Raw genomic sequence first — 24,870 nt, 5'->3', positions numbered from 1 at the left:
ACAATTGCCAATTTCTTCTGGATCAAAAGAATGTATTATTCATCGAATCTTATATTACGAAAGAAGGGGAAAAAAAACCGCGAAAGTTTTGGATTCTATCGGAGTCATCGATTAAATTGAAATTTTAAATTGTATGTCAGTTGTTCCGGTGGATCAACTTTTCGACTTTTTTTTACTTCCTTCATGTAACCAATTTGCAGTTCTAACCAAGTACCAGTGGACCTTGTAGCTTCATATGCCTGAAAAAGGGAGATACTTATACTGTATAATTCTTTATGACCGTGATATATTTGTTGATTCGTTATTATACGTACAGAACAGAGATTTCGGAAACTGTAACATAAATGATATTAGCTGTAAGTTTTAATTTCTCGATACAAAATCTTCATTCAGCGTAAATTTCGCCAGTGATCTTTACCACTTTTTCATTATGGATGATAAAAGTTATTTTGTATCATCTGACAAGCCCCACGATTGGTTCGCATGTCTTGCATCATTCGCCTGTATAATCCGCTTATTCGCATAATTAGCTTTTATATTATACCTGTTCACATTGTACGATCTATAAAATTTGATGTATGTGTCTTGATTACACGATCGTGAATGTTTTGCTCGACTTGATTATTAGCATACATGTTCCGTACATCGATCATCTGAAGTTTTTCAAACTAAATATCGGTTCAATTCAATCGGCTGTTCGTTGGTTATACCAATCAATATCCACATGGATCAATTATGTATCACCTCTGGACTACGGCAAAGCTGCATGGTTGAGTAATGCAGTAAAATTGTTTGCTCAGAGTAAAAAAATACGCATATCAAAGTCTGATGGGTTTGTTTGTGGGGATAATGGTCGGTAGAGTGATTTTACAGATTCGCGAAAACATTCTTCAACTGCCGCCAATTGTACATATAGATTTCAGGTATGGAAATTTAAGTATTTATGCATATTTCGATAAGATGACCGAGATGTTTGTGGACTGCAGCTAAAGAAATATAAGCAGTGTACGTGCAATTGTCTACCAAATCGCACATTTTAGCTCCCTGGAAGATTTGAGGATATTGCACTTGTAAAAATATCAAAATTTATAGTAATTAACGGGAAAACGTTCTTATCCAAAAGAACACGCGGAAATATTATTCTTGACATCCACTTTCACCCTGTTGCGTTTCTTCATCACCCTCAATGAAAGTACATACCTATATCTATATGTATATTCTGTATGCTTATAGAGTTACACCAGTCGAATGACAAGTATGCAGTAAAATATGACGTTGAAATATTAAGATCAGATTAAAATAACGCGTACGAATATTCGAATGAAAGTTCGCGCGGTAAGGAAAATTATTGATCTACTTAAGAGGACCGATTCGTTCGTGTAGAATCTTTTCAATTCAGAGTAATGATAGCATGAGATTAACAAAATACTTTATGGCTTTAACTAAAAGTTGACCCATCAATTTGGCGAATTGATTGTATTCGTAGGATAGAATGCATTCTGGACATTTGATGGCTAAAGCAGGAAAATGTAGATTGGAGGTCAGACTTTCGCCAAATTTCGCAAGTGTTTCGGTTTTCTAAAATCCAAATGACTTGAAACGGCTGCGCATGTGTGATAACCGTTTATGAAATAGAAATCCATTATACTGATCGACACTGATGAGCTTCATAAACGGGTACAGCACGTAGTAAGTATAAATATCTAAGGTGTTCCGGTTGAAAGCAGCATTTGTTTCCCTTCCACATTCGTTTCAACTGATTGTGAGGGAAAGAATCCTCGCAGAAGGATATCTCTTAAATCCAATTCTAAAATGTCGGCCTCGAGACTCGAAGGTTTTTTATTTAAGTAACAAGGCGAAGATATGATTTAAAAAATTTTTTTACCAGCTAGGATTTAACGATACAGCCTTTATGCGGGAAGAATTTTGTTGATAATTACAAATTAGATCTTCTCCGTGTTATTTCAATAAGAAAACTTGGAATTCAAAAAGCGACATTTTAAAACTCGATTTAATTTATGTAAAAGGTATCCCTCCGCAAGGATTCTACTCTTGCCATTGACAAGTTTTTTCAGGTATACAATAAATCTATTATACATGGTATATGTGACATTTATTATCAATAACATTACGTTAGTTCAGTAGTCTCCATATGAGAGTTTATTAACACGAAAGATTCAAGGACAGACAGTAAAAACAACGGGTCAATGACTGGCATGAGAGTCTTGAAACGCAATTTTTACTATTCCGTATTATGTGATGTTACGTATTATAATATATGAAAACATGTAATGTCATAACGGTGAAGGATGATGATAATGATCATAATGTCATGATAATGAAACCTGTCATTTTTATCGTCTGCCCTTGAATCTTTCGCGTCAATAAACTCTCATATAGAGACTACTAAACCACTGCATAATGTTATCGGTAATAAATATTACCGGTTTAAAAAATAAATACATGCCAGGTAAGCAACCATCGAATAATGTACAAAAGATCGACACACGCTTTAGTTAATCACTGGGGGGTTTTCAACAAATACGTTCTTGAAAAAAAGCGAAGGTAATGTGTGTTAAATGGTCCCTCATGGTTACCAGCCACGTTTAATCAAAGTTTGCTTCTGGCGTGCATGTACATATGTACACACTAAGTTCTTTCTTGGAGCACAATTCTCATACGTGATTATCAGGTCAATTTGATGAAAAATCGATTGTTACATTCATCGACGTTGACGGAAGTTTTTCAGTTATAATGCTTACTCACACACACATATATATGTATCGACGAAAAGTTTCTCCACAGTAAGCTGTATGTTTAATCTATGCTGGAATGATAAACATCAATGAATGTCAAGTCCAAATGATACTCGTCGACATGACACGGCAACGGATTCATTGATTGTATAATAAGAACATACCTATACCTATAAATCTCATAATCTCATACAAGGCGGTCAATTTTACATGATTAAAATGGCATTCGTTTGTAACAGGTTGAAAGCAGAATAATAATAATACATTCTATGTATAATCTCTTTTAACCAGATTGTCAGTCGTATAATTAATTGAACAACTCGATAGAGTATTTCTTGAGCCAATATAAAAAAATAACGTAGTCATAAGCCACGTGATCTTTTCCTCTATACGCAAATATCAAATCAGTACGACTGTGTATCAAGTATTGATTCTCGATTGATTCTTTCGATGTATTTAATTCATGCGCAATCGAGTAAAAGTAAAGCAACGGTAATGCGAAAAAAATTTTGCGCGTTACGCGATTAGGCCCATAGCTATCATAGCTTATTGTTCATGAGTTACTGGCATGATGGATTAACGTTATACTTTCAGAACGAATACTGTACCTAGTTGACTTATGCTTCACTCACAAGCAGCATATCAAGGTTACACCCAGCTAAATTCTTATCGACTTTTTCTGAAAATAATTCCTTCGCCTTTGACGCATAATATTTAGCAATATTGAAAATAGTTTGTAGTTCAACAAATTTTTTTTCACCTCCAAGTTCACCGCCGATACTACGTTTTCAAAATTAATCCTGTATTGCGATGTACACAACAATTCCCCAATGTGTTTTGAGTCTTAATGGTAATGAATTTACCATAAAATTGCAATGAAATTATACCGATTGAAAAACTTGAAGTTTATAATGGTTCATGGAAATAATACAGATTGTGAGTATAATTGTCGTATCGACATGCTGCAGGGTAATCGATAAAAAGAGTTGGAAACCGTGATACTTGACCTTCGATGAATCAGGCTCTCGAGGCAACTCCGAATTTCATTCGGAACCTGTTTGGCCTTAATTACTTTATCGTATTTTCAGCGCCAGATCAGTATTAAGTGCACATTTTGTTTATTTGCTGAAATCACGCACTGAACTAAAGTGTGTTGGATCGTTGTTATAATTGCTACACTTTTTGACCCACGGCTATTTATTCTACGTATATGTTAGAAATAATTACTTTAAGGACGATATTTGTAAACTAAGTTTAAGGATTTACAAATGCGCATAATGAAAATGCACTTTAAGTATCCGTGTCTTGTGCAACGACATGACAGATAATGTCGGTCAGTGAATAAGAAGTCAGTAAAATTAATCCATCTCCAAAATCAAGACAGAATCCAATCCATGGTCTGATCGCAATTTAAAATAAAGACTGAATATCACAAATAAATAAATTACGTCTATCAAACAAAAAAGGCGCCTTTTATATTACCACTTATTACAAGACATAACCAAGAATAAATAAACAAATTATTGAACAACGTTTTATATATTCACTCTCATAACCACTTCCAAACAGACAACAGTATAGCATATCAATATCAGTTGGACCACAATTTTTTACCGAATAATTAAAACGGTCAGCGAGCATACTTGATCCGCTGATTTTGAATCAGTGGTTAATTATGAGTGGTTGCTATGAAATCGTGTGATCAGAGGCATCTTGTGGAAGAAAATGATATTATTACATGCGCTGCGCAACAAGGCAACAAGTGGAAAAGACATCGTGTGAAAAGAAACGCGCGAATATCGAGGAAATCCACGCAAACACTTCATCAGATTTACCGTGAATCGTTTTATAACAATTTCGCATAACTTACTGAATACTATTGTATATTCGCAGATATCAAATTGATCGTCATTTGGACGTTCTGCACTATTTCTATATTCATTTGTTGTACGTCACGGAAATTCCAGGAAGACAACTCACACCAGGAAACTCTTCGATAAAATATCAACGTTTGTATCTACCAACAATGTACTGAGTGATTTTATCACCTGACATTATTGCCGTCAGTCTCTAGATATTTTTCATTACCAGCAGCGTAAAATGGATTGGAATCGTTGTCACGACGAGATAGTTTTCGTTTATCAATTGCCGTCTGAACCACGTGACGAACTGTGCAAAAGTTTAAAGCAGAGCGGGAAATGGATGGACTTTGCAGGTATATTGTTATGACGTTTATAATTACCTTTAATTTGAAACGTTCTCGCAGACAAAATTTTCAATTTGGAAAGACTAATTGTAAGGATTTATAATTTATCCTTGAGAAGAATTCACGCACGTAGTTATATTGAGTAAAAAACCGTAAATTGAATGAATTCACAAAACAAGGATTATAATTATTGAGTTATTAATGTTGAAAGAGAGAATTAAACTAACTATTTTTAATATCAATTTCAACGATCAACAGATCATATAAAATGTGACAGCGAAACTAAACGGCAATGTGGATCCGAAAACAATCCAATGGATGCATTACTGACTGTGTGGAGTCGCGAATGTCCCAGGATAATAGATTTATATTGTATACTAAACAAAATGCATGAGTACAGATTGATGGATGTGCTGAAAAAGTTTGTTAGCAAAGAGAACCACAACCTGATAGATAAGGGAAAAGAAAATGCTGATATCATTTCCGGATACGAGGGAAGAAACTTAAATTCGAAAGATTCTAAGATCGGTTCGCAAAACTTTAATCAGATTGAGCCTGCTGTCTCTAAAAATAAAAAGTTTTTGATTTCTGAACTTGAGAACGACAGAGATACAACAAAACTATTAAACAATCTCTCCACTTTCTCATTATCCAACGATTCGTCGGTCCAAGTAGCAGAAGCTGGAACCTCGAAACATATTAATAAGAAATTCTTACCAGTCGAATCAACCATGTTCGAAGTTCCGTTTGAGGATTTGAAAGTGGCTACGATGGGTTGGAAAATTGTACTAGGTGAAGGTAGTTTCGGAACAGTGTTTAGAGGTGAGGAATGCTTAGTATTCGATTTTTTTGTGATCTCTTTTAAAATAGATTGTTTCTATTTCAATCAGACTGGATATGCCCACCCCTGCAGATTTTTTTTTAATCATGCAATTTTGAGAATATGTTTTTGATAATATTTAATGGCATCGCTCAGAATCGATTCGAATAAAGCAACGAATGAATTGACGTTGGGCACAAAAATATGCATTTATTTCTAAGAATTGCTCAGGTGTAAATTTTAGCGACCAGTATAATGAACGTCTCATGTGAATATTATTACCTCCAGGTAAATTGAATCATAGACTGGTAGCAATTAAAAGGATGGACAAATGGTTAGCTGACAATATTCAGGACAACAATATACAACGGCAACAGTTGCTGAAGGAAATGGAGATTTTGAATGTGTACAGGCATGATAATATCATAAATCTATTTGCTTACTGCATGGCCAGGGAAATGCCTTGTCTGGTGTATCAACTCATGGAAAATGATACATTGAAAAACCAACTTGAGAGGAAAAAGAAAAAAACTCCTCTTACTTGGCTACAAAGGCATGTAATAGCTAAGGGTATCGCTCAAGGCATACTATTTTTGCACACTGGTGGGAGAAGGCCACTTATTCACTGCAACATCAAGAGCGCTAACATCTATTTGGACAAGAATTTTAAACCTAAAATTGGGAATTTTCGATTAGCCGAACAACTCGAAAAGGATAACATGAAAGTAAATAAAATTCAATCATTGTCAATAGTCATTTGTTTAAGGACTCTGAACAAAGTGGTTTTTGATTTCAACAGTACCTATCTATTGCATGCAGCCTTGAAATTCTCTGATGGACAATCACAGAAGAGTGATTCTCATGGATTTTTTTATTTAAATCTTAAGATTGGATAAAATTATACAGCATCTTCTACTTTCTTGAACATGAAATTTTTCAACTTTGAATTAACTAAATTACTTTTCACAGGCGAGCAGAATCAGCGTTACAACAGCTCATTTACCAGACGATTTTGTCCACAGTAGAAAGCTGTCGACTAAAGTTGATGTGTACAGTTATGGTATTGTATTAATTGAACTAGCCACTGGCAAGATAGCATACGATGGAACCATTAAGATTCTGAAGGGAATGGTAGACAATGAGGATGGAATATACATACCTTTTTTGAATGATCTTGGTGTGGAAACGGCATACGAAGAAGTGTACAAAATACTGATTACTTTAGGAAAACGCTGCTCCCAAAGAAAGCCTGAAGATAGATTAGATGTAGAGTCAGTCCTTCAAGAACTCGATGAATTACAATGAAAATAATCTCACATGGGAAAAAAAATATATCATTTCATCATTTTTTACCTCTGAGACAGATCTACAAAAGTTATGTTAATAAGTATAAGGCCATATACCTCATTACATTTTCAATATGGTATATTTATGTTATACAATTACACCATGTCAAAGTACTCTGAATGCAGATTAAGATTATTTACTATCAACTTGGAAAATGGAAGAGTAATTTTATGTTTTGGCCGTTTTGAAAGTTTACAAAGTCCTGTAATTAAAGCTTTCAATATCCATCCTCATTCATGGGATAGTCACTAGTCATATCAAAAGATGCGTTGTAAAGATAAGTCATAAAGATTATCTATTTTTATAGTCTTCGTTAGGGCCTAAATGGACTGATTGACTGATAAAAAATATATATTTGAATTTCATTTTCTGGTGAAAATTGAAATCGAGTTTGAAGTGGTGTTTTTAAATAGCAATCTGAAGCTTAATAGAGATTTTCCAAATTATTTCATATATAATCTATAAAAAAAACAGTTGAACCTATCAGACTTCACCAGTCTGGTCGATACTTGTACTCTAATTTATTATGTTATGACTCTACAATCGAATGTTTATACACTGTAAATGTATAGCAGCATCTATTGATGCCTAATGAATTTTTTATACCAATATACTACCAAATCCATAATCATTACAATATTTTACTTGAATGGAAATTTATAATCGTAAGTGTACAATTCAATTAATGTAACATATTACGAACGATATACGTACATTAATCTCAGTTATTAAAGATGGTAATAAATCTATTCCAAAAATCATATTATGAAATCACGAACTTCAAACTCAAACTCATCAAAAATCATAAAAAGCGCAACCTTTGAAATCAGTATCATCATATATATGATGAAAAGCTAGATGAATCATAAACTGATCACATTTTACAAGGAAGAAAAAGTTGAGTACAAATTTTCTCAGTCATATTTAGTATGAAAAACTTCGACCGTACTCAACATCTTATAGTAATAATTTGGAAGATAAATCGAAACTAAGAAGCATCATTGAACTCATCATTCAGAACATAACAGTTGATTAAAAGTTTTATTTGATACCAGTGATGATCAAGTTTGCACAGCTAATCCATAGTATTAATAGTTGTGATCCAATACAAATAGTACAAAGATGGCATAAACTTATTAGTTAGCAGTCTTGTCTGATCAACTATTATGTACACCATTGTGGAATGACAGATCAACCAGTACAGTGGATCCTTAATAGACGTTATTGCAAATTTGAAGAATGAGAATTTTCACAATACAACAAAGTGAAAATATCCTACAACTTACTACTGCATCGCAGATGCCCAGGGTGGACTCATTGGTTGTGGGTTTTGAAGATAGGACATAACAACAGCCGAAATAGAGAGCATAAAACTACTTAGAATTTGTTTGGTATCGTCGCTCGCTCTGGAATTGGCGAAACTGATGCATGAACAGTAAAGAGCGACCCAGGCGCACCATTTAAGTCGCATCATCAAGCCACACATACTGAATATCATTCCTAAAATGTTCATATAATCTGGCGTCAAATCATCTCCTGGCTGAGCCTGGCTATTTGATACTATCGGCTTGTATCGAACTTCCTTATCGGGACGACGAGGATCAGAAGAGTTGTTCATTCTGAAATTTATAGTTTATGCATAAATCTTCGATCACGTTTGTAGAATACAGAATTCAGTTTGCTAGGTTCCAACATACTGCAATCGCTTAGCTTGTTTTATCATTGAAAAGACTTGAGATATCGTAAACCGATTATCAGAAAAAACGTTGAATAAATCAGGTTAATCATAGCACGTAGATGATTCATTAAAAATTTCCAGTGTAACCTAAAATTACTGATTGAGGGCAATCGATGTTTAAGTCAGAAAATTACCAGCAGACTTCACTTACGTATTTTTCTAATGAAATTCGTTTGTTGAATATTACAAAATACAATAATGAAATAGACAATTTGTGGTGACAACAGGTTTGAACTTTAAATAATACGCAGAAATGAGCCTGAGAGGATCTTCGATAGCGACTGTCGTCAACTTTCGTGTCACGATGTCGAAAGCAGAGATGAGTAGGATCGAGAATGATGGCGCTACGATCGCGTTGTGTTTACTGTTTAGTGACGGTGTGAGATATCTGATATTTGTATGTCACATACCTACGAGATACTCATCCTTGATGTATTTATACAATAATGATGTTATATGGTTGAAAGGTTTTTTAACTCTTTTACTCTGAGACTAATGAATTAATGATAATTTTCCACTATATTGGGTAGTTGTAAGTTTTATTGTATATATATTTTTATTTCTACTTGTATTAACATGTCACACTAAATTATTAAATTGTTTCTTTTGGCACTATTATATAAAATCAAATTTCTGTAGCTCAATTTCACATATAATGTTACTTGGCATGGAGTCCCTATTTAGGGTAAAGAAACTGAAAGAAATTGAAACTTCAATTGTATTGCAGTCGAAGTTCATCATTTTGGAGTAGAAAGTATCCACTTCAAGAATTCTACAAAATGTGTAAAACATTTTGATTACAATTATACCTAACTTAATTTTGTGGCAGGAAATACTGGTCAATTAGATGAATAATACTAGAGTAGCCTTACTATTCTAAATAGTATGAAACTTAACCAACTAATATGGCAGTCATATGATTTCACAATTTATAAACATTTACACAAATCAATAATCGAATTTTTTTTACAAACACATAATAAACTTCTATACTAATTACCGGTATTTGAAAATTTATATCATATGGCGAATATGCAGGTCCTAATCGCCAAACTTTGTTATCTTATTGTTGCCGAAATGCCTGTTTCACATATACATCAATAAATGCCATGCAAAATAAAACTATGCACATTACATTCAATACTTCGTGTAGAACCTCACACATATCTATAAATTCAATTGTCTCTGCTTTGATTCTTTGACGGAGTTGAACTGTATATGTTTTGTATGTTTCTTTTCCAATCGGACATGTGCATTTCGTCATCATGTGTCAAAATTCTTTCGTCCCATCGGATGTTGCTTTTAGTTGGAGAAGCATTGGCATTTTCGTGCATACTGGTACTATTCATACTTTGAGTTTGATAGCCAGTATCTTGAGCAAAATTAAAAGTACTTTGCTGCCCTGAAATTCCTGCAAATGTGTTGTTCTGATACGCATAACTCTCGTTGGAATGCAATTTGCACCAATCCGCAGCTAACTTTAAACGATTCACAGTTTCCTTTTGCTGACGATGAGTGAGAGAGGAATCTTCCGTAATTCGATCTTCATATTCAACTTGTGTTGTCTCATCCCCTAATAGTATCATCTCGATAGTTTCATTCGGTTTTGTCTGATTTTTCAATTTCTGTGGTTCTACAAATTTATCTATGTCTTCAGTAGAGCTACTCAATTTGGTGCACAGCATAGAAGCACCTTGCAAACAGAAGAAAAAGGTATTAGATCCTCATTTAGCTATGCAAACGGACTAATACAAAATGTATGCATCTCCAGCAAAAGTGAAATCATTGTACAATATATTATTAATGATTGATGGTTAATATATACCTAAAGTTGACCGATAACTAAACATTGAATCATTATGCTCGTCATCTTTGTCAGTCTTTTTCTCTTCAGTCACAGAAGCCTCGATGCTCATGTCAGTCGTAAAATCTAGCCTAGCCACAGAACGAGATACTCGAGATCTGATACTTTGACATGAGATGTTACTATTATTATTACCAATTGGAGAGATACTCGGAGGTGATAAATTACTGGCGCTAGCTATTGGTGTACCGTGATCACGCTCAAGTTTTCGTGAACTTCTCTGTAAAATTTGAAAAATAGTGAATAGCTTTTTGTATAAATGATAGCTTTTCGAATATATATCACATGATGTTTTACACACCAACGAAAGATTGTGATTATAAAATATAATATAGTAAATTAGTGAATACCTTCAGAGGTAATCCTTCTAAGAGCATGCCACTTTGAGTGGGGCTACAAGTAACACCTAATTTCATTAAACCGTGGGATTGTACAGGTGAAAGTGACATCAAACTATACTGATCATCTTCAAGATTATCATCGTGATTGAAAAACAACTTTCTGCGTAGAGAACTATTGCTCAAATTAGCCTCATCATTTTCGACTTGCTGTTGCTCCTGGAATTATAATTAGTTCGTAAACTACAAATTTGAATTTAACGATAATGGTGACAGGTAAATTTGCAGCTTTTACTGCAGTAATTCAGTTCCTTTTCAACCTTAACGTAGTTTGAAATAATGCAAAATTCTTTTCTCAATGTTCTTTTTTTTAAATGCTTGGAAATGAAGAATTGTGTCTCTTGATATTATTTAAGGTCCATATCTATAAAAGGCTTTCATAACTTGATAATAGTTAACCACAGAGTATACATCACGATTCATTTTCTACTAAGAATGGTTTGACCACAAGAACGGACATCAGACATTCACAGAACTATGTTGGAACACATATGAATGTAAAAGTTATAATCGTGACTGTATATGACAGAGATAACTCAAATGAAAAAGTTTATAATATATCTTACTAGTACACGAACTCGCAGAAGCGTTCTGTAATCTAAATGACCCGTAGAGAAAGTTGAAGGAAATTTTGGAAATATAATTATAACTGTTGTACTGCTATAATTTTAATTGTTGTAATAATTAATTACTAAGTGTATATAACTAAACATGATTATGTGTAATAAATAAATTTACATCATAAGATCGTGATTCAAACTACCTGTGTAAATGTGAAGTATGGCTTCAGAGCTTCCTCTAAATCCTTGGGTAAATCAGGAGGTAAAGAAAGTAGAGTTTGTGTCCAGCCTGTAAGTAAATGAACTTTGACTAACTGGTATTTGTAATTAAAAATATGCACAACTTACTATCTTTTTTTGCTTTATGAGAATCTCTTGTGCTGTTCAAGTCTTCTTGAGGCCTTGTGGGTGTCGAAATTTCAATTTTTTTCAAGTCTTTCCGCTTGGAATCCCATGGACTTGGGAATATTTTGTTTTCACGAAAAAATTTATCAATAGCAGCCTGCGCTTTAATCTCAATCTCAGGATCTGAACAATGGAATTGTTGAACAGGAGATTCTTCTATCCGAGCTGGTTTAATAAGAGCCAGTTCTTCAACGCTCCACATGAAGTTGGGCGAGTCTTGTCCCGGACTAGAAACCTGCTTGAGCATTACAACAGTTAGCAAGATGTTGAGAATATTTTTTTGTAACATATACATAAGAAGGTTGACTTTGTGCACTAAAAAGTACGACCGAAACACCTGATGCCTCTCAACTGCAAAAACCGTTAGGCAACGTTGAAAACTGTCAGGTAATGTTCATTACCTACCAGCTATACGTTACCTAAGAGTTTGGTAATTGTTAAGGAATCAGCCGCGTCGCACATCCTCTTCGGTACGCGGGGTCGATCTTCCCGTTAGAGATGTTACAAAAAATAGACTACGATAACATACCATTTCTCCATTAGTGAAAGAACATCATTCAATTCAGTTTAATGGTTAGCGCTGTGTACAAATGTCATATCTGATATTAATAAATCAGCCAAAATAAAAATTGAATGTAAATACCTGAGTAAACACGGTGGGACTAATCACAGATAAATGTAGCCTATTAGTGAGGTTTGCTTCGAACGGGTTCTTTGCTATGAACTTTGTGATCCCAGACGGTGGAGTGATGTGATTTGGCAAAACAGTAAAACCACCAGTGCTATTCTGATATGCAGTTTGTTTATGTTTAGACTCATATTGTTTTACAGGAGTCCTCAGACTACGGGGACTTTCTATTGGCGACACGTGTCGATTTATATCACTTTTATTTGGCGTTGACCATTGCACTTGCTCCATCACAGCTGAAAATCCGTTTCAACATGCTAATTATAAATTTAACATCATAGATTTGTTTGCAGAGGTAATAAAATTGAAGAAATATCAAGAAGACAAATACTTTTATAAGATTCACAGTGCATTTTTTAGCATTTGAAAACATAATAAAATTAATAATATATCCAGAGCCTTCACATAATAGGATTGAGTATTTATATTAGATTTATCGGAATACCATCAATTGTTTCGGTGATGTGGCTCTGTGAAAGATCTAAGACAACTGTTTGATATCTAAATTTTTACTGATGAGAATTGGAAAAAATTAAATACTGTGGAGCTGGGATTTGAACATCAAAGCAATGATGAATTTAATTCCAAGCACTAAGCAAGCGATTCACGTATCTTTGTACCAAAACTAAATTCCAGTAAATTTTAGACGAGAACGAAAATACCTATCCATCGTGAAAACAACAGTTAACCCCTCAGTGCCTAATAAATGTATAAAAATGGGTACGAGAAAACCTTTTTACGTTACGGAATTTTATTCTAGATTGATGAATATTCAACTTGTTGATGAAAATGTATGAAACTTGACTTTCGTTCAGTTATAACTTTTCCGGCGAAGATACTCGTGTACCTTATGTCAGACGTGTTTATAAAATATACACATGAGACTATACAAGGAGTGAGAACTGAAATGCGTGAATTGAAAAAACTTGTTAACAGTAATCATACACATTAGGTTTCTTTAGCACCAGAGTGTAATTGGTTGCCGGGATGCCCAAGTTCGACTAATCGATGATCTTGCAATGTGATTCGTAGTAAGTTTTCACTGCCGCCTTATACTCCGCTCCCCGCCGACTAGTTTCGGCACTTATACTATATAGGCCCTCTCATTTTGGGAAACGATTTGTACACATGAAGTTCGTGTTCCTTGTATAGTCTCCATGAAATATACACTTCTCATGCTCTATTCGGTACCCGTTGCCGAAAATTGTTGTTTAAAATATGAACCGCGGCCAATAGGATCCGTGCGTTTCCTTCATGGAGGAACGGAACAGAACTGGTTTTAAGAAATCCTCATCTGAACGCCCGTGGGTAGGAAAAGCGGCGAAAAAAAGGGAGAGAGCAAAAACGCGGGTCTGTAAATCCTCCACGGTCTGTATCATTATCGTTCGTTGAATCTCTCCGTGTTCGGAGAGCACAATGGCCGATCTTGCGCGAACCTCATGGTACGCGCGTCACGTAAAATAGTTTTGTGTATTCTATTTATAATAATGCCAAATATTTTACGACGCGATAAATGTGTCGGGTGATCAGTGATTGTGCCTGATGTACACAACAGATAAACTTCCCGCAGTATAAACGTAAGCAATCGTCTTACATAATTTTACTCAGTACTCTCCGTCACATATTGAGAATATTTTAGGTTATGAAGATATCGATATACCGTAATTCAAACTTTTTCCGAATGCAACTGCATTCCGATACTGCTACAGCAAACAAAGTCCTCCTTCGCATTCACCTGCTGCTCTCGCACGGGGTACCCTGGACCTTTTGAGCTCACCCGAAGAACGCGATCCGCAAGTTTGGTTAGGTGCCACATATTGACCAACCACAACCCATTTATTCCAGCAATAGTATAAACCCCCTAAATATTCCAATACCAACGACCATCTCTTCCGAAGCCAACTAATTTCAATGAGCTGTGTGTGATTTGACGCAACGTTGAGCAAAATTCTGGTTAGTCCCTGTTTCTGCTGTGTCCTGAATCTGCGATGCACTTCTACTTAACACTAGTTACAAGAGCTGGATAACGGCATATCATGCTTTTGTCTAATCAATGTTGTTTAGCTTGATGTAGCTTTCAGCAGTCGTTTCCTGCCTCTGAAATTGAATATTGTATTTTTTCGACTCTGAGGTTGATTGCTTTATTCATCACAATAAAATTTTGAATTTGCAGATAGCCAATGAAATGGCGGAACAAGAGCAGCATGCGCCAGGCTGCAAGCGAATGTCTTTGGATAAAATAATTGAATCTATGACGGCAGATTTGGAAAATTCTGCAGGACAATATGTCCAGTTTGGCGTAACTCCTCCTTCGCAAACTACTGTACAACCACCACACGGTTGGGGTGATTACACACCTGGACAAGCTCGACACTATTTGACTAACCAGCCTCCGCTGTCTGCGCAACCTGGTAGGCAGCCAATGAATCCTATTCCATCGCCAATCTACATGCCAGAGATACCTCCGTATGATCCACCGTCGCCTGACCCCATGTATTTTCCACCACAACCGGTTAATCATTTGGGTTTGAATGAGAATAATAATTTGGTCGGAACGATTGACGTCGGTGGTGGGAATTACATTAATGTGATTTATAGAAACCCCACGCAAATAATGGCTGAACAACGTCAATTGAATACCTTGACGTCTTACAATTCTCATAATGCGGATCGCGAATATGGCCTGTTTGGTGACCAACGGCAAATGCCGATATCTCCTAACTTGACTCCGCAAAGCTCTAACGGGAAACAATTGATCGATAACTTGGTTGGAAATTGGGTGCCAAATCAATCTGGTACTTACAGTCCTTTTGGCGGCTCGCCAAATGTTACACCAGTACCGCAAAGCACGCCAGAGATTAGAGAAACTGAAGAATTACCTAGAAACTTACAGGATATTCATCACAAAAAGCCGAGAATGGTGGCAGAGGTAAGGCCAATGCGACCCTCCTATTCTGATGTTTTGACCAAATCTGCACCAACTCCTCCACCCCCGTTGACTCCGCCAGCTACTAAGCCAAAAATTGAAACTACTGTGAAAAAGAATTCAATTAAAAGTGCAAAGAACAAAACCAAGCCAGCTGTGTTAAAGAGACAAAATTCTTCGGGTAGCGAAGACCATAACTCACCTAAAATCCAAGTTCCCAAAAAAGTTTTAGAGAAGAATAATTCAAATTTACCTAGACGCTGGGTGTCACTAGATAATCTGGGTTCACAAACAGAATCTCACGAATTGAACACGTTTGACAGATCTGAAAATATCGAGAAAAAGAAAAGTTCCAAGATCTTTAAGAAAGGTGATAAAAATGAGACATTGAATAATACAAAAATACAGAACGGTAGCTCAAAATGTGCTCCAAATATTCAAAAACGTCCGATACAAATAAATAATAATTTGACAACAATAAATTTTTCAAGTCAAACTGTTTCGCTCGATAAAATAGAGAAAAATCAACAAGCTAATAACAAATCTGCAAAAGATGATAAGAAAATTACTAAGGAAAAATCCATCAAAAGATCCCAAGCAGAGAAAACTCAGCAGATCAAAAAAGGGTACAGAAATAGGAAGAGAGAAAGCAGAGAATCACCGGTCAAAGATTTGTGCAGGAACTTGAATAAGCACGTTTTTCGATGGAGCAAAATTGGATTGAAAATTTTTTACTGGCTATTTCATTTAATCTCCGATGTTGTCAGCATGAGCGCAAACCTAGTTGCCCAATTGTAGGTTATTTGAAATATGATATAATTGAATACACGGGTATTTGAATCTGATAAAGCTTACTACTCATCTCTTTATTTTTCAGGGGAAAGTGTGCTTGGTTTTACATGCTTATATATCTGAAATACTCGTGGGTCTATGTAGCTGGCACATTCTCAAAAGTAAAGTTCTTAAATGCAATTGGAAAACGATTAGACAGCTGGATTGGATGGAGTAGATTTGCGTTTTGGGACAAATTAAAATCCAAAAAGAAAGAGGAGCAAGAAGAGAACACTAATTGGATTCCTGGTGGGTTAGAAGCAAACATTGCATTGCCTAGTACTGGCGAAGAAGCTATGAAGAGATTACTGGCTTGCAAAGGGAAAGACCCGTACAGTATATTAGGTGTCACACCAACCTGCTTTGATGATGACATTAAAAAATATTACAAGAGACAAGCTTTTCTAGTTCATCCTGATAAAAATAACCAGCCAGGGGCAGAGGAAGCATTTAAAATTTTAGTTCATGCTTTCGACATCATTGGTGAACCGGTAAGTTTGTAAAATATTCAGGTCTCACAATGAGTCATACATCTTTGTTTCCTGTTGTGAGTTTAAGAAATAAAAGTATTTGTATATTTTTCAGGAACGTAGACAGGCATTTGATCAAACTAGACAAGTTGAAGCAGCCTGGGGTGAGCTGAGCGATCTACTATCTCAGTTGCATCGAAAAATGGAACAGGCTGCAAACACAATAAGATGTACAAACTGTGGTCATAGGCATAAACGCATTCCAACACATCGGCCATGTTATGCTGCTCGATTCTGTGCTCAGTGCAAAATACGGCACAGTGCAAAGGAGGTACATATTTCATTCATGCGATACGTTCAATCTGAATTTTTCATTTGTTAACCTTGGTATGACAATTCATACAAAATACGAAAATTTCTCAAGTTAAAGCAATTTCATTAGTTACGCTTTTCTTCAGGGAGATATTTGGGCAGAGTCTCGGATAATGGGATTTTTATGGAATTATTATGCCTGTATGGAAGGTGCGGTATATGATGTTACAGAGTGGGCTGCTTGTCAGGCTGGAAACTTGAAACATCTGAGAGCCAATACACATAGCGTTCAGTACAGAATTGTTTTAGGGCAAAGACCTCCGCCGCAAACAACTAATGGAGGTAAAAAGCGTCAGCAAGTGGATCCTAACACAAGGTACACCCGTAATTCATATTATCAAAAAAAATACTACATTTTTTAACATCAGCCAGGCCATAAAATTCGAAGGAGAATGATTTGAATTTAAAATCATTGCTAATTTTGTATCTTGAAACAACAATGAAAGTATTACTTTCTGTAGTACAGTTTAAAGAAGTTGATATAATTACTTAATCAAATGGAAAATTATTTTGCAGCGAGGCAGATTTCGAAGATTTTCTGAATAATTTATACAATCACAGCAAATCAGGGAGTGCATCGGCAACCGGAGATCCAAAGAGTGATAATCGTCGACGTAAAACTAAACGCAAGAAGTGAACCTGAGTGATAAGAGATTTTTTGTCTTCTAGAAATGCATCCTGTGTAACTGCTGGTTAATATACATACATAAATGTACACGAACAATCTCACACTTTATTCCCTGAACTCTGGGTTGTATTTACAGAGAAAAAATATTATCCCACAATTTTATAATCATTTAATGTTGATTTTTTCCATTTTTTTAAAATCGTTTCTCGGAAATGACTAATTTTATTCCACTTTTACTCAACCACTGCATCTTGTTTCTACAGTGAATTAATGACGAATTTATTATCAATCAACAATAATCATACATTGAGTAAATACTTTGTACCAATGTGTGTGGGTGATTAAAACGAGCCAATCTTAGAATTAGTAGTGATCTGTAATAGAATACAGAATTAAATATGTACTACTAAAAAGTTTGGCTCGTCAACTCTGCCCAATACAGGTAATGTTTCAACTGAATGCTAACAAATGTTGAAAATCAAAGTTGTAAAACCATGCGGCTGTGTTGGAATAGTACCGGCATGAAGTGATCACATACTGAATTAACAATGAAACATGATACAAAATAGTAATAGGACATCCCTAATTTTACTTAACATCTATGGATTTGATCAGTTGTCTAATGTTTGTTAAATACATGAGGCAATGATAAATTCAGAAAGTTGAATGAAATTGAGATTCGAAAACAGTATAAATAGAAAGTGTAATTTTGTTTGATAATTCAAAACGAAATTGCATTAGTAGAAATTGAAAATACATTGATAATTAAAATTATGTGGAAAAATGCTTGTGGAATATAAAGTGTTGAGAAGCTATTTGCAATACTCATTGAACACGATATAACATCAGGTGCTAGGAAAAAAAACTGAGGACTGTGTAAGTGATTTTTGTTGAAACATCATTCATGCATACCGATGTCCTGGCTATTAGAATCTTTCAGTGCATTAGAACATATTTTAAAAATAATCTCAAACTTATGCATGGTGACTTCACCCAGAATTTGCTTATCAAAATTCTCTCAAGAATTTTTAGTAATATCGATTAATACTAGCACCACCATTCATCTGAGCATTGCCAATTGAAACTTGTAGTACATACGTAATATGTAGGTTGAAATATACCCAACCTTCAAGCTCTGAAGTAAATAGTAGCATACAAGGTCTGAGTTTTGCGATCTAGGATGGCAATGATTTTTATTACATTTTTGTTACTAAATAATGCTGGATAATTCATCTGCATTTAAAAAAAAATAAAAACTAATATTTTAATCACGCTTTACATATAATATTTCTCTGCATCACACAGCATTTGAGATTTTTTCATTTTCATACTCAACTCACAATTTAGACTATTAATAGGATGTATATGATCTCTATAAGTTACTAACTAACAATTCAATTAAATATGCTGAGAGAATCTTTAGTCAGAGAGTCCGAAAATAAGACTGATTTTATTTTCCCAGCATCATTCAGTTTTAATTGCCTTACGAAATTTATCATAATAATAATAAAAATCCGGTACTTTCCAATAACTATCTGCATGTCATTTTTAGCTCTGAAATAAGGGTAGGGAAAACTGAGTGCAAGTAAATATATCGGAGATAAAATCTATACATGAGGAAATGTTATATGTATTCAACTAAAGCTGATATGATCTAATCAAGTGAATGTGGCACGCGTTATGTAATAACTAAGCAAATAAATACTCTTTATACCAAGTCTTACAATACTTATTTTTATGTCTACCTGTCGCTGGATCATTTTTTGTTTTTTCATCCGCATTGAAGCATTGTAAGAATAATGATAATAAATAACGTGATTAATAACTTCGTATGTACCTTTAAATGTTTTACAAAATAAACTGCCTTATTTGTCCTTAATACAGTTATTTCAAACCTTTCCAAAATCAAAATTTCCCAGGCTACTGTGAGCCAGTTCATTCCTACGACACTTTGGTTTAAAAACTAATCTGTATCACAAGGTATCGGAATAAACTTGTTGAATAACACAAAGATAATTGAAAATATTTTCAAATGTTATTACAAGAGCTTCAACTGTTCTATGAATTAATGAATTTAAATATTTATCTTAATAATTACATGATGTAACATATGTTTGTTTCACATTAAATACACTATCAATTGAAATAATAAAATCATCTTAGTCATCCGCATGAGTGACGTGCAAGTGTTAAAGCTAATATAAAAAAGATTCAAAGTCACTCTAATGCTCCTTCTAGAAACACCAATGCGTCGACATTTTCAATGGCGATTTCGACATCTCGTTTTTGCACAGTCTTCTTCTTGTTCTGAGCTGTATACTTGTAGGACTCTTTCGCTAGGGAGTCAATGAAAAGTTCCTGCAAGCAATGCAATTTAACAATAACTGCGAATAGGTGAATTAGGAAAATGTATAAGAAAAATTTAATTTGACTAACTAATTACCGCTGATTTTGTTATCAGAAATACAGCCTCTTGAGTGATTAAGTTTACATCCGGATCCAGTTTCACTATTGCTTTAACTCTACTCAGTGGGAGTTTTAACAATTTTTCTTTCTGTTCCTCGTCACCATGAGGAACACCGTCAATTTCTTCTTGGGAATCCTGAGAATGTTCAGCTATCTCGCTGACTGCACTTTCATTCAATTCATTTTCACTCATGAAACCATGCACTTCCATTTCAGACATTTTTGAAATATTTGTATTACGTTCGATTTACTGATCCAAACATCGACTTACGGATCAGTGGATCGTTTGATGTGATGAGCTTCTCGCTATGCAATCGCAAAAAAGAATTGATTTTTCACGATTTCGTCCGTCTAGGAGCTAAACGCTACTCTTTTTCTGTGAAGCAATCAATTGACAAAAGTATTGTCAGCAGCTTCACGCATATTTCTACACACTATGGTTATGGTTACGACTGAAATCTATAAAAACGGCGACCGATCATCGGATCGTCCTCTTGGTTTTTACCACCAGATTTGTCATCTTGTTCCGGTACAGTCTCGCGGTAAAATTCTTTTGCCTTTTGCATTTAAACTTTTCATACAACGTTACTCTGCTCAAAAGTCTAGCGAGCTTTCAGCTCCGTTTTGTCATATTAATTTAAGATCTTACACTAGGTAACTCCGTTGTTTGTGACTCGAAATATTGAACTTATAAAATAAATCCAAGTTAATCAAAGTATCCAAATATATTAAAATCAGTCATTCCGTTATATCCTCTCACCAATCTACGCTGCAAGTCATCATATCCAGATTATTCTTAATAGGTAAGCCAATTAATTAAATCTTTTATCCAACAATTACTCCTTCCTCGGTTCGTTCGATTAGAGCGATAGAATGCCCGTTGTTCGGTGTATTTCAATACTTTATCGGTAAAGGTTTCTCTCTGTCGGTAATTGGTGACCCAAACAACTGATGTCTAACTCTAGCTGTGTGAACGATTCCGGTGTCTAGCATCTGGAAATTTCCACCAGGTACCGTTCGACGTCACACTGCTATCATTTCCGGTAACACAGCAGCGACCACCGATGTGGCCAAATTACATAGTTAGCAACAAAGACCGTGGTTAGCAAAGTGTATCTATCTCTCTTCACATACGACACTGGACAAAGTAAGTAACTATGTTTTGGGGGGATTTCTAGTCCTGTTGGTTAGTTCATTTACTCAAAGTAGAAAATTTGAACAAACTTGTGTCGTTGTAGTTGTTGAACGTGTTTGAATTCGAGGTGACCTCTATTTACTCCCGAATTATTAATCATTTTGCAGTTATTTACGGGGTGAGTAAATATTTTAACAAGATCTCATCTGTCAAAACGATCAATCTATTGCATTACTGAGGGTAATCGAGCTGAAATTATCTTCAAGCAAAATATTATATGGGTTAAATGAAATATTACGGTAATGTGCTCTAATACACCCAAGGTAGGGTGCTAATCGTAAGATGCTTGCGAAATCGTGATCCTAGATAGCGAAGGCTCTCCTCTTCTTCTCGTCCTTTGTTATCATGGCGTATTTGTTGATAATTAATACTATCTCTACAGCATAAATCTTTTATTTTTGTATCTCGAATGCGCATAGTTTGTTATTTGATTAACTGCACTGTTCGCAAGGATTTGTGGGCGATGTGGCACTCTCAATATCATGCTGAAAACATTAGGTTCGAAGTTTGATATACTCTAATGTTTAGTAGAAACTTGATGTTTTTCAGATACTATTTTTTTTTTGGGCAGTTGTCACTTTGTGACGCAGATTCCGACCAATCTGAATACGCTGTGCTAATTGTTTATATCATTCTTTGAAACTCTGAAGTTGTTATATTATCAACGCCTTTATTTGCCATAAACATATAAGTATACCTGTTTTTATATACTTTTTTGATTACAGATATTCGCAGCTCCTTGAGTAACGAGGTCTTCAAATCATAATAATAACAACAAAACCAACAACAACAATAACAACAAAACCAACAACAACAATATTAATCATAAATTTAAACAATGCCAACATCTCATCCCTTGACTGGAGGACCGGACCCTGAAAGTCTTTTGACATGTCCGTATAATGCATCTCATAGACTGGCTCGCAAACGTATGCAATTCCATTTGACAAAATGTCGCAAAGCTTATCCCTTATCTAAAAAGCAGACATGCCCCTTCAATGCAACACACCTGGTGAACGAACAAGAATTCCTGTTTCACTTGGAAACATGCTCGAACAGGGGAATTGTTGACAATTTCACGTACATCACACAAGATGAAAATCATGCAATACAATCTCTGCCAGAGCCGGATCTTCCTGACAGTGAAGAGAATTGGGATAATGTTGGTAGAAAATTTGTTTTGCCTAGATGAGGAAGATTATATTTATTTATCTCTAACTTAGATACGATAATATCAAAATATTCTGTAAGGAAAACATCGTATATATTGTAAGTTTATTATATTTCTATAGTAATATAAATTATGGAATAGGATAACTGTGGGACATATGACGCTGCTGTCAATGTGGCAGAAGCACCGATAATACATACTTTGATTGGTGCTACCCCAAGTGAACGCAAAAAATTTAGAGTACAAGAACGACAAAGATTCCGAGCTCTGGATGAAAGTATTTCAGTTGTCAAGGTTGAACCAAAGGTAATGTGTTGTTGTTTTGGGTTTTTTTTTAATCTTCTGCGTGAATTAAGGTCATGCATTAACCTCTAAATATTTTGACAACACACGGTGAACAAGACAATCTTGCTCTTGAAAAAACTACTAAATTTCCATAATAAAATTATGTAATTACTGCGAGGGATAAAAATTTTTTTAAACTTCTTTTCGTTTCGTGTTTGGTATACACTGTGAATTTGAAACTCTACTGTATTGATAAAGCTTGAGTCAAAATTTAGGCTGCCAAAGAAAAAGAGTTTCCTGATGATCAGCCCCTGAGACAGCCAACTACTCTGCCAAAGTCTCTCAGCTCTCAGTCATCTGCAGGGGGTGATGCAGCCGGTAGTTCAGGTGGTCAGAGCAGCACTGCTTTACATACTGAACCTCAACCAGGACCATCTGGCCAAGATGATGGTTTTGTAGTGTACCAACCAAAGGGGCGTGGCAAGCGTAGACATTAAACGGCGAAAAGCTTATTGACAATGATCGAATTAAATTTTCGGAGCGACACTTAGACTACATTTTATTTTCATTCAAATTTCAAATTCATCAAGTTTTTACTTACCCTTAAGGTCAGTAGCATAGATCTCGTATCATTAGGTAGTTGGTCACTCCTATTATTTGTTATTATCTCTGTATTTTCGTTATGTTACTGTGTGTTGCGATGATAATGAACCGTGCGTTTATGGCACAATGATTTTATGGAAATTATGTTAATTTTGACTTGAATTGAATTTTTCCTATTGACCATGAATTTATCCATATGACAAAAAAATATACTTATATTTTGCCATTAACCTTACCTGCGTAGCGTTATTTTTTCATGTAAATAAACTATTTAATTATAGTTTACAAGGGACCAGACCTGTTGGATGCCAGATACGCAAAGTTCGAAAACTACACACTACGATATTACAATATGTTTATCTACTTGAATTTGGAATATAAAACTTCGTTGCTTACTCCATAATTATTCTCTGTACATATTCCATACCCTATGTGAAATAACTCAACGACATCATAATACTGACTTCAAAGAAGCGTAACTACAGTGTAATAAATATTATTTTTGTTGTAATAAATAATAAGTAAAAGAAATAAAATAAAATGAGATATTGCTAGGCTCATAATTGTAAAGAAGTGGACGAAAAAAAACAGGTATCTCCTTTCACGCGTATGTATAACAGTGTTTACATTTCGATTTTTACAAATACCCAATGTTATTGAAGTTATCTTAATTTGACTGGCATATAATGCGGTTTTTACAGATTTTGAAAAGATTTACGGCAGAGACAATAAAAATTGAGATCTTTTAAAATATATTTCAATCTTGCAAATCCTTGAATTCATTGCAATTTTATGAAATCATGCAATCAAGTGTATGCCCAAATTCGTAAATGATTAATCTCTACTCTTTGTCGTTTCTTTAATTTTGTACATGTATCGCAATTAATTTTTTACGTAAGTTAACTAGAAACTAATTAATTGCATGTAAATAAAACTATAGTTTCATTTAGATCTAATTACATTCAATTAAATTGTAAACAATTATTTTATTATTACATTTATATATGTAATAACTTTTTACACTTCACTGGATGTGAAATGTCAAAAAATTATTCTTTATTAATACGATACAGTTCTGATTATTATTACAGCATTCAGCTGATCCGTGAACAATGAGTAAAAGAGGTGTTATTTAGGCATC

The 24,870-nt window shown here is 34.8% G+C and overlaps 6 protein-coding genes across 11 annotated transcripts; 3 read left to right on the top strand and 3 right to left on the bottom strand.

Moving 5' to 3' along the window:
- Positions 1 to 4,450: 4,450 nt before the first annotated feature.
- Positions 4,451 to 7,878, top strand: LOC124302896 (pelle-like serine/threonine-protein kinase pik-1). The gene is made up of 6 exons (XM_046759465.1): positions 4,451 to 4,592; positions 4,724 to 4,765; positions 4,851 to 4,971; positions 5,221 to 5,784; positions 6,071 to 6,507; positions 6,752 to 7,878. Exons 3-6 carry the CDS (start codon positions 4,857 to 4,859, stop codon positions 7,085 to 7,087), a joined length of 1,452 nt encoding a protein of 483 aa, XP_046615421.1. The 5' UTR covers positions 4,451 to 4,592; positions 4,724 to 4,765; positions 4,851 to 4,856; the 3' UTR covers positions 7,088 to 7,878.
- A 264-nt stretch (positions 7,879 to 8,142) lies between these two features.
- LOC124301903 (uncharacterized) lies at positions 8,143 to 14,043 on the bottom strand. 2 transcript variants are annotated; one of them, XM_046757467.1, is made up of 8 exons: positions 13,589 to 14,043; positions 12,738 to 13,020; positions 12,038 to 12,329; positions 11,893 to 11,993; positions 11,082 to 11,288; positions 10,693 to 10,951; positions 9,019 to 10,560; positions 8,143 to 8,748 (listed from the first exon to the last, which is right to left on the bottom strand). In XM_046757467.1, exons 2-7 carry the CDS (start codon positions 13,011 to 13,013, stop codon positions 10,043 to 10,045), a joined length of 1,653 nt encoding a protein of 550 aa, XP_046613423.1. In that variant the 5' UTR covers positions 13,014 to 13,020; positions 13,589 to 14,043; the 3' UTR covers positions 8,143 to 8,748; positions 9,019 to 10,042. The 2 variants fall into 2 exon arrangements, with proteins under 2 accessions (XP_046613423.1, XP_046613424.1); XM_046757468.1 differs by having other exon boundaries at positions 11,893 to 11,978.
- Positions 8,415 to 8,747, bottom strand: LOC124302895 (protein Asterix). The gene has a single exon (XM_046759464.1). The coding sequence runs from the start codon at positions 8,745 to 8,747 to the stop codon at positions 8,415 to 8,417; it is 333 nt and encodes a 110-aa protein (XP_046615420.1).
- A 23-nt stretch (positions 14,044 to 14,066) lies between the features above and the next one.
- Positions 14,067 to 18,966, top strand: LOC124301902 (dnaJ homolog dnj-5). 3 transcript variants are annotated; one of them, XM_046757466.1, is made up of 7 exons: positions 14,067 to 14,359; positions 14,628 to 14,735; positions 14,956 to 16,502; positions 16,586 to 17,030; positions 17,125 to 17,340; positions 17,468 to 17,697; positions 17,898 to 18,966. In XM_046757466.1, exons 3-7 carry the CDS (start codon positions 14,968 to 14,970, stop codon positions 18,016 to 18,018), a joined length of 2,547 nt encoding a protein of 848 aa, XP_046613422.1. In that variant the 5' UTR covers positions 14,067 to 14,359; positions 14,628 to 14,735; positions 14,956 to 14,967; the 3' UTR covers positions 18,019 to 18,966. The 3 variants fall into 3 exon arrangements, with proteins under 3 accessions (XP_046613422.1, XP_046613420.1, XP_046613421.1); XM_046757464.1 differs by having other exon boundaries at positions 14,492 to 14,735; XM_046757465.1 differs by lacking the exon at positions 14,628 to 14,735.
- A 1,056-nt stretch (positions 18,967 to 20,022) lies between these two features.
- On the bottom strand, positions 20,023 to 21,392 carry LOC124301911 (DNA polymerase epsilon subunit 4). 2 transcript variants are annotated; one of them, XM_046757487.1, is made up of 3 exons: positions 21,236 to 21,392; positions 20,453 to 20,851; positions 20,023 to 20,367 (listed from the first exon to the last, which is right to left on the bottom strand). In XM_046757487.1, the coding sequence occupies exons 2-3, from the start codon at positions 20,693 to 20,695 to the stop codon at positions 20,227 to 20,229; spliced, it is 384 nt and encodes a 127-aa protein (XP_046613443.1). In that variant the 5' UTR covers positions 20,696 to 20,851; positions 21,236 to 21,392; the 3' UTR covers positions 20,023 to 20,226. The 2 variants fall into 2 exon arrangements, with proteins under 2 accessions (XP_046613443.1, XP_046613444.1); XM_046757488.1 differs by having other exon boundaries at positions 20,453 to 20,781; positions 21,236 to 21,377.
- Positions 21,393 to 21,602: 210 nt separating this feature from the next.
- Positions 21,603 to 24,132, top strand: LOC124301908 (gametocyte-specific factor 1 homolog). 2 transcript variants are annotated; one of them, XM_046757483.1, is made up of 4 exons: positions 21,603 to 21,788; positions 22,396 to 22,832; positions 22,983 to 23,147; positions 23,402 to 24,132. In XM_046757483.1, exons 2-4 carry the CDS (start codon positions 22,509 to 22,511, stop codon positions 23,621 to 23,623), a joined length of 711 nt encoding a protein of 236 aa, XP_046613439.1. In that variant the 5' UTR covers positions 21,603 to 21,788; positions 22,396 to 22,508; the 3' UTR covers positions 23,624 to 24,132. The 2 variants fall into 2 exon arrangements, with proteins under 2 accessions (XP_046613439.1, XP_046613440.1); XM_046757484.1 differs by lacking the exon at positions 21,603 to 21,788 and adding an exon at positions 22,120 to 22,168.
- The last annotated feature ends 738 nt before the right edge of the window (positions 24,133 to 24,870 follow it).

This window comes from Neodiprion virginianus, chromosome 4, assembly GCF_021901495.1.
Source record: "Neodiprion virginianus isolate iyNeoVirg1 chromosome 4, iyNeoVirg1.1, whole genome shotgun sequence".
Classification (NCBI taxonomy): Eukaryota; Metazoa; Arthropoda; class Insecta; order Hymenoptera; family Diprionidae; genus Neodiprion; species Neodiprion virginianus.
Note: the sequence above shows the minus strand (reverse complement) of the source record. Positions and strands in the feature narration are given on the sequence as shown.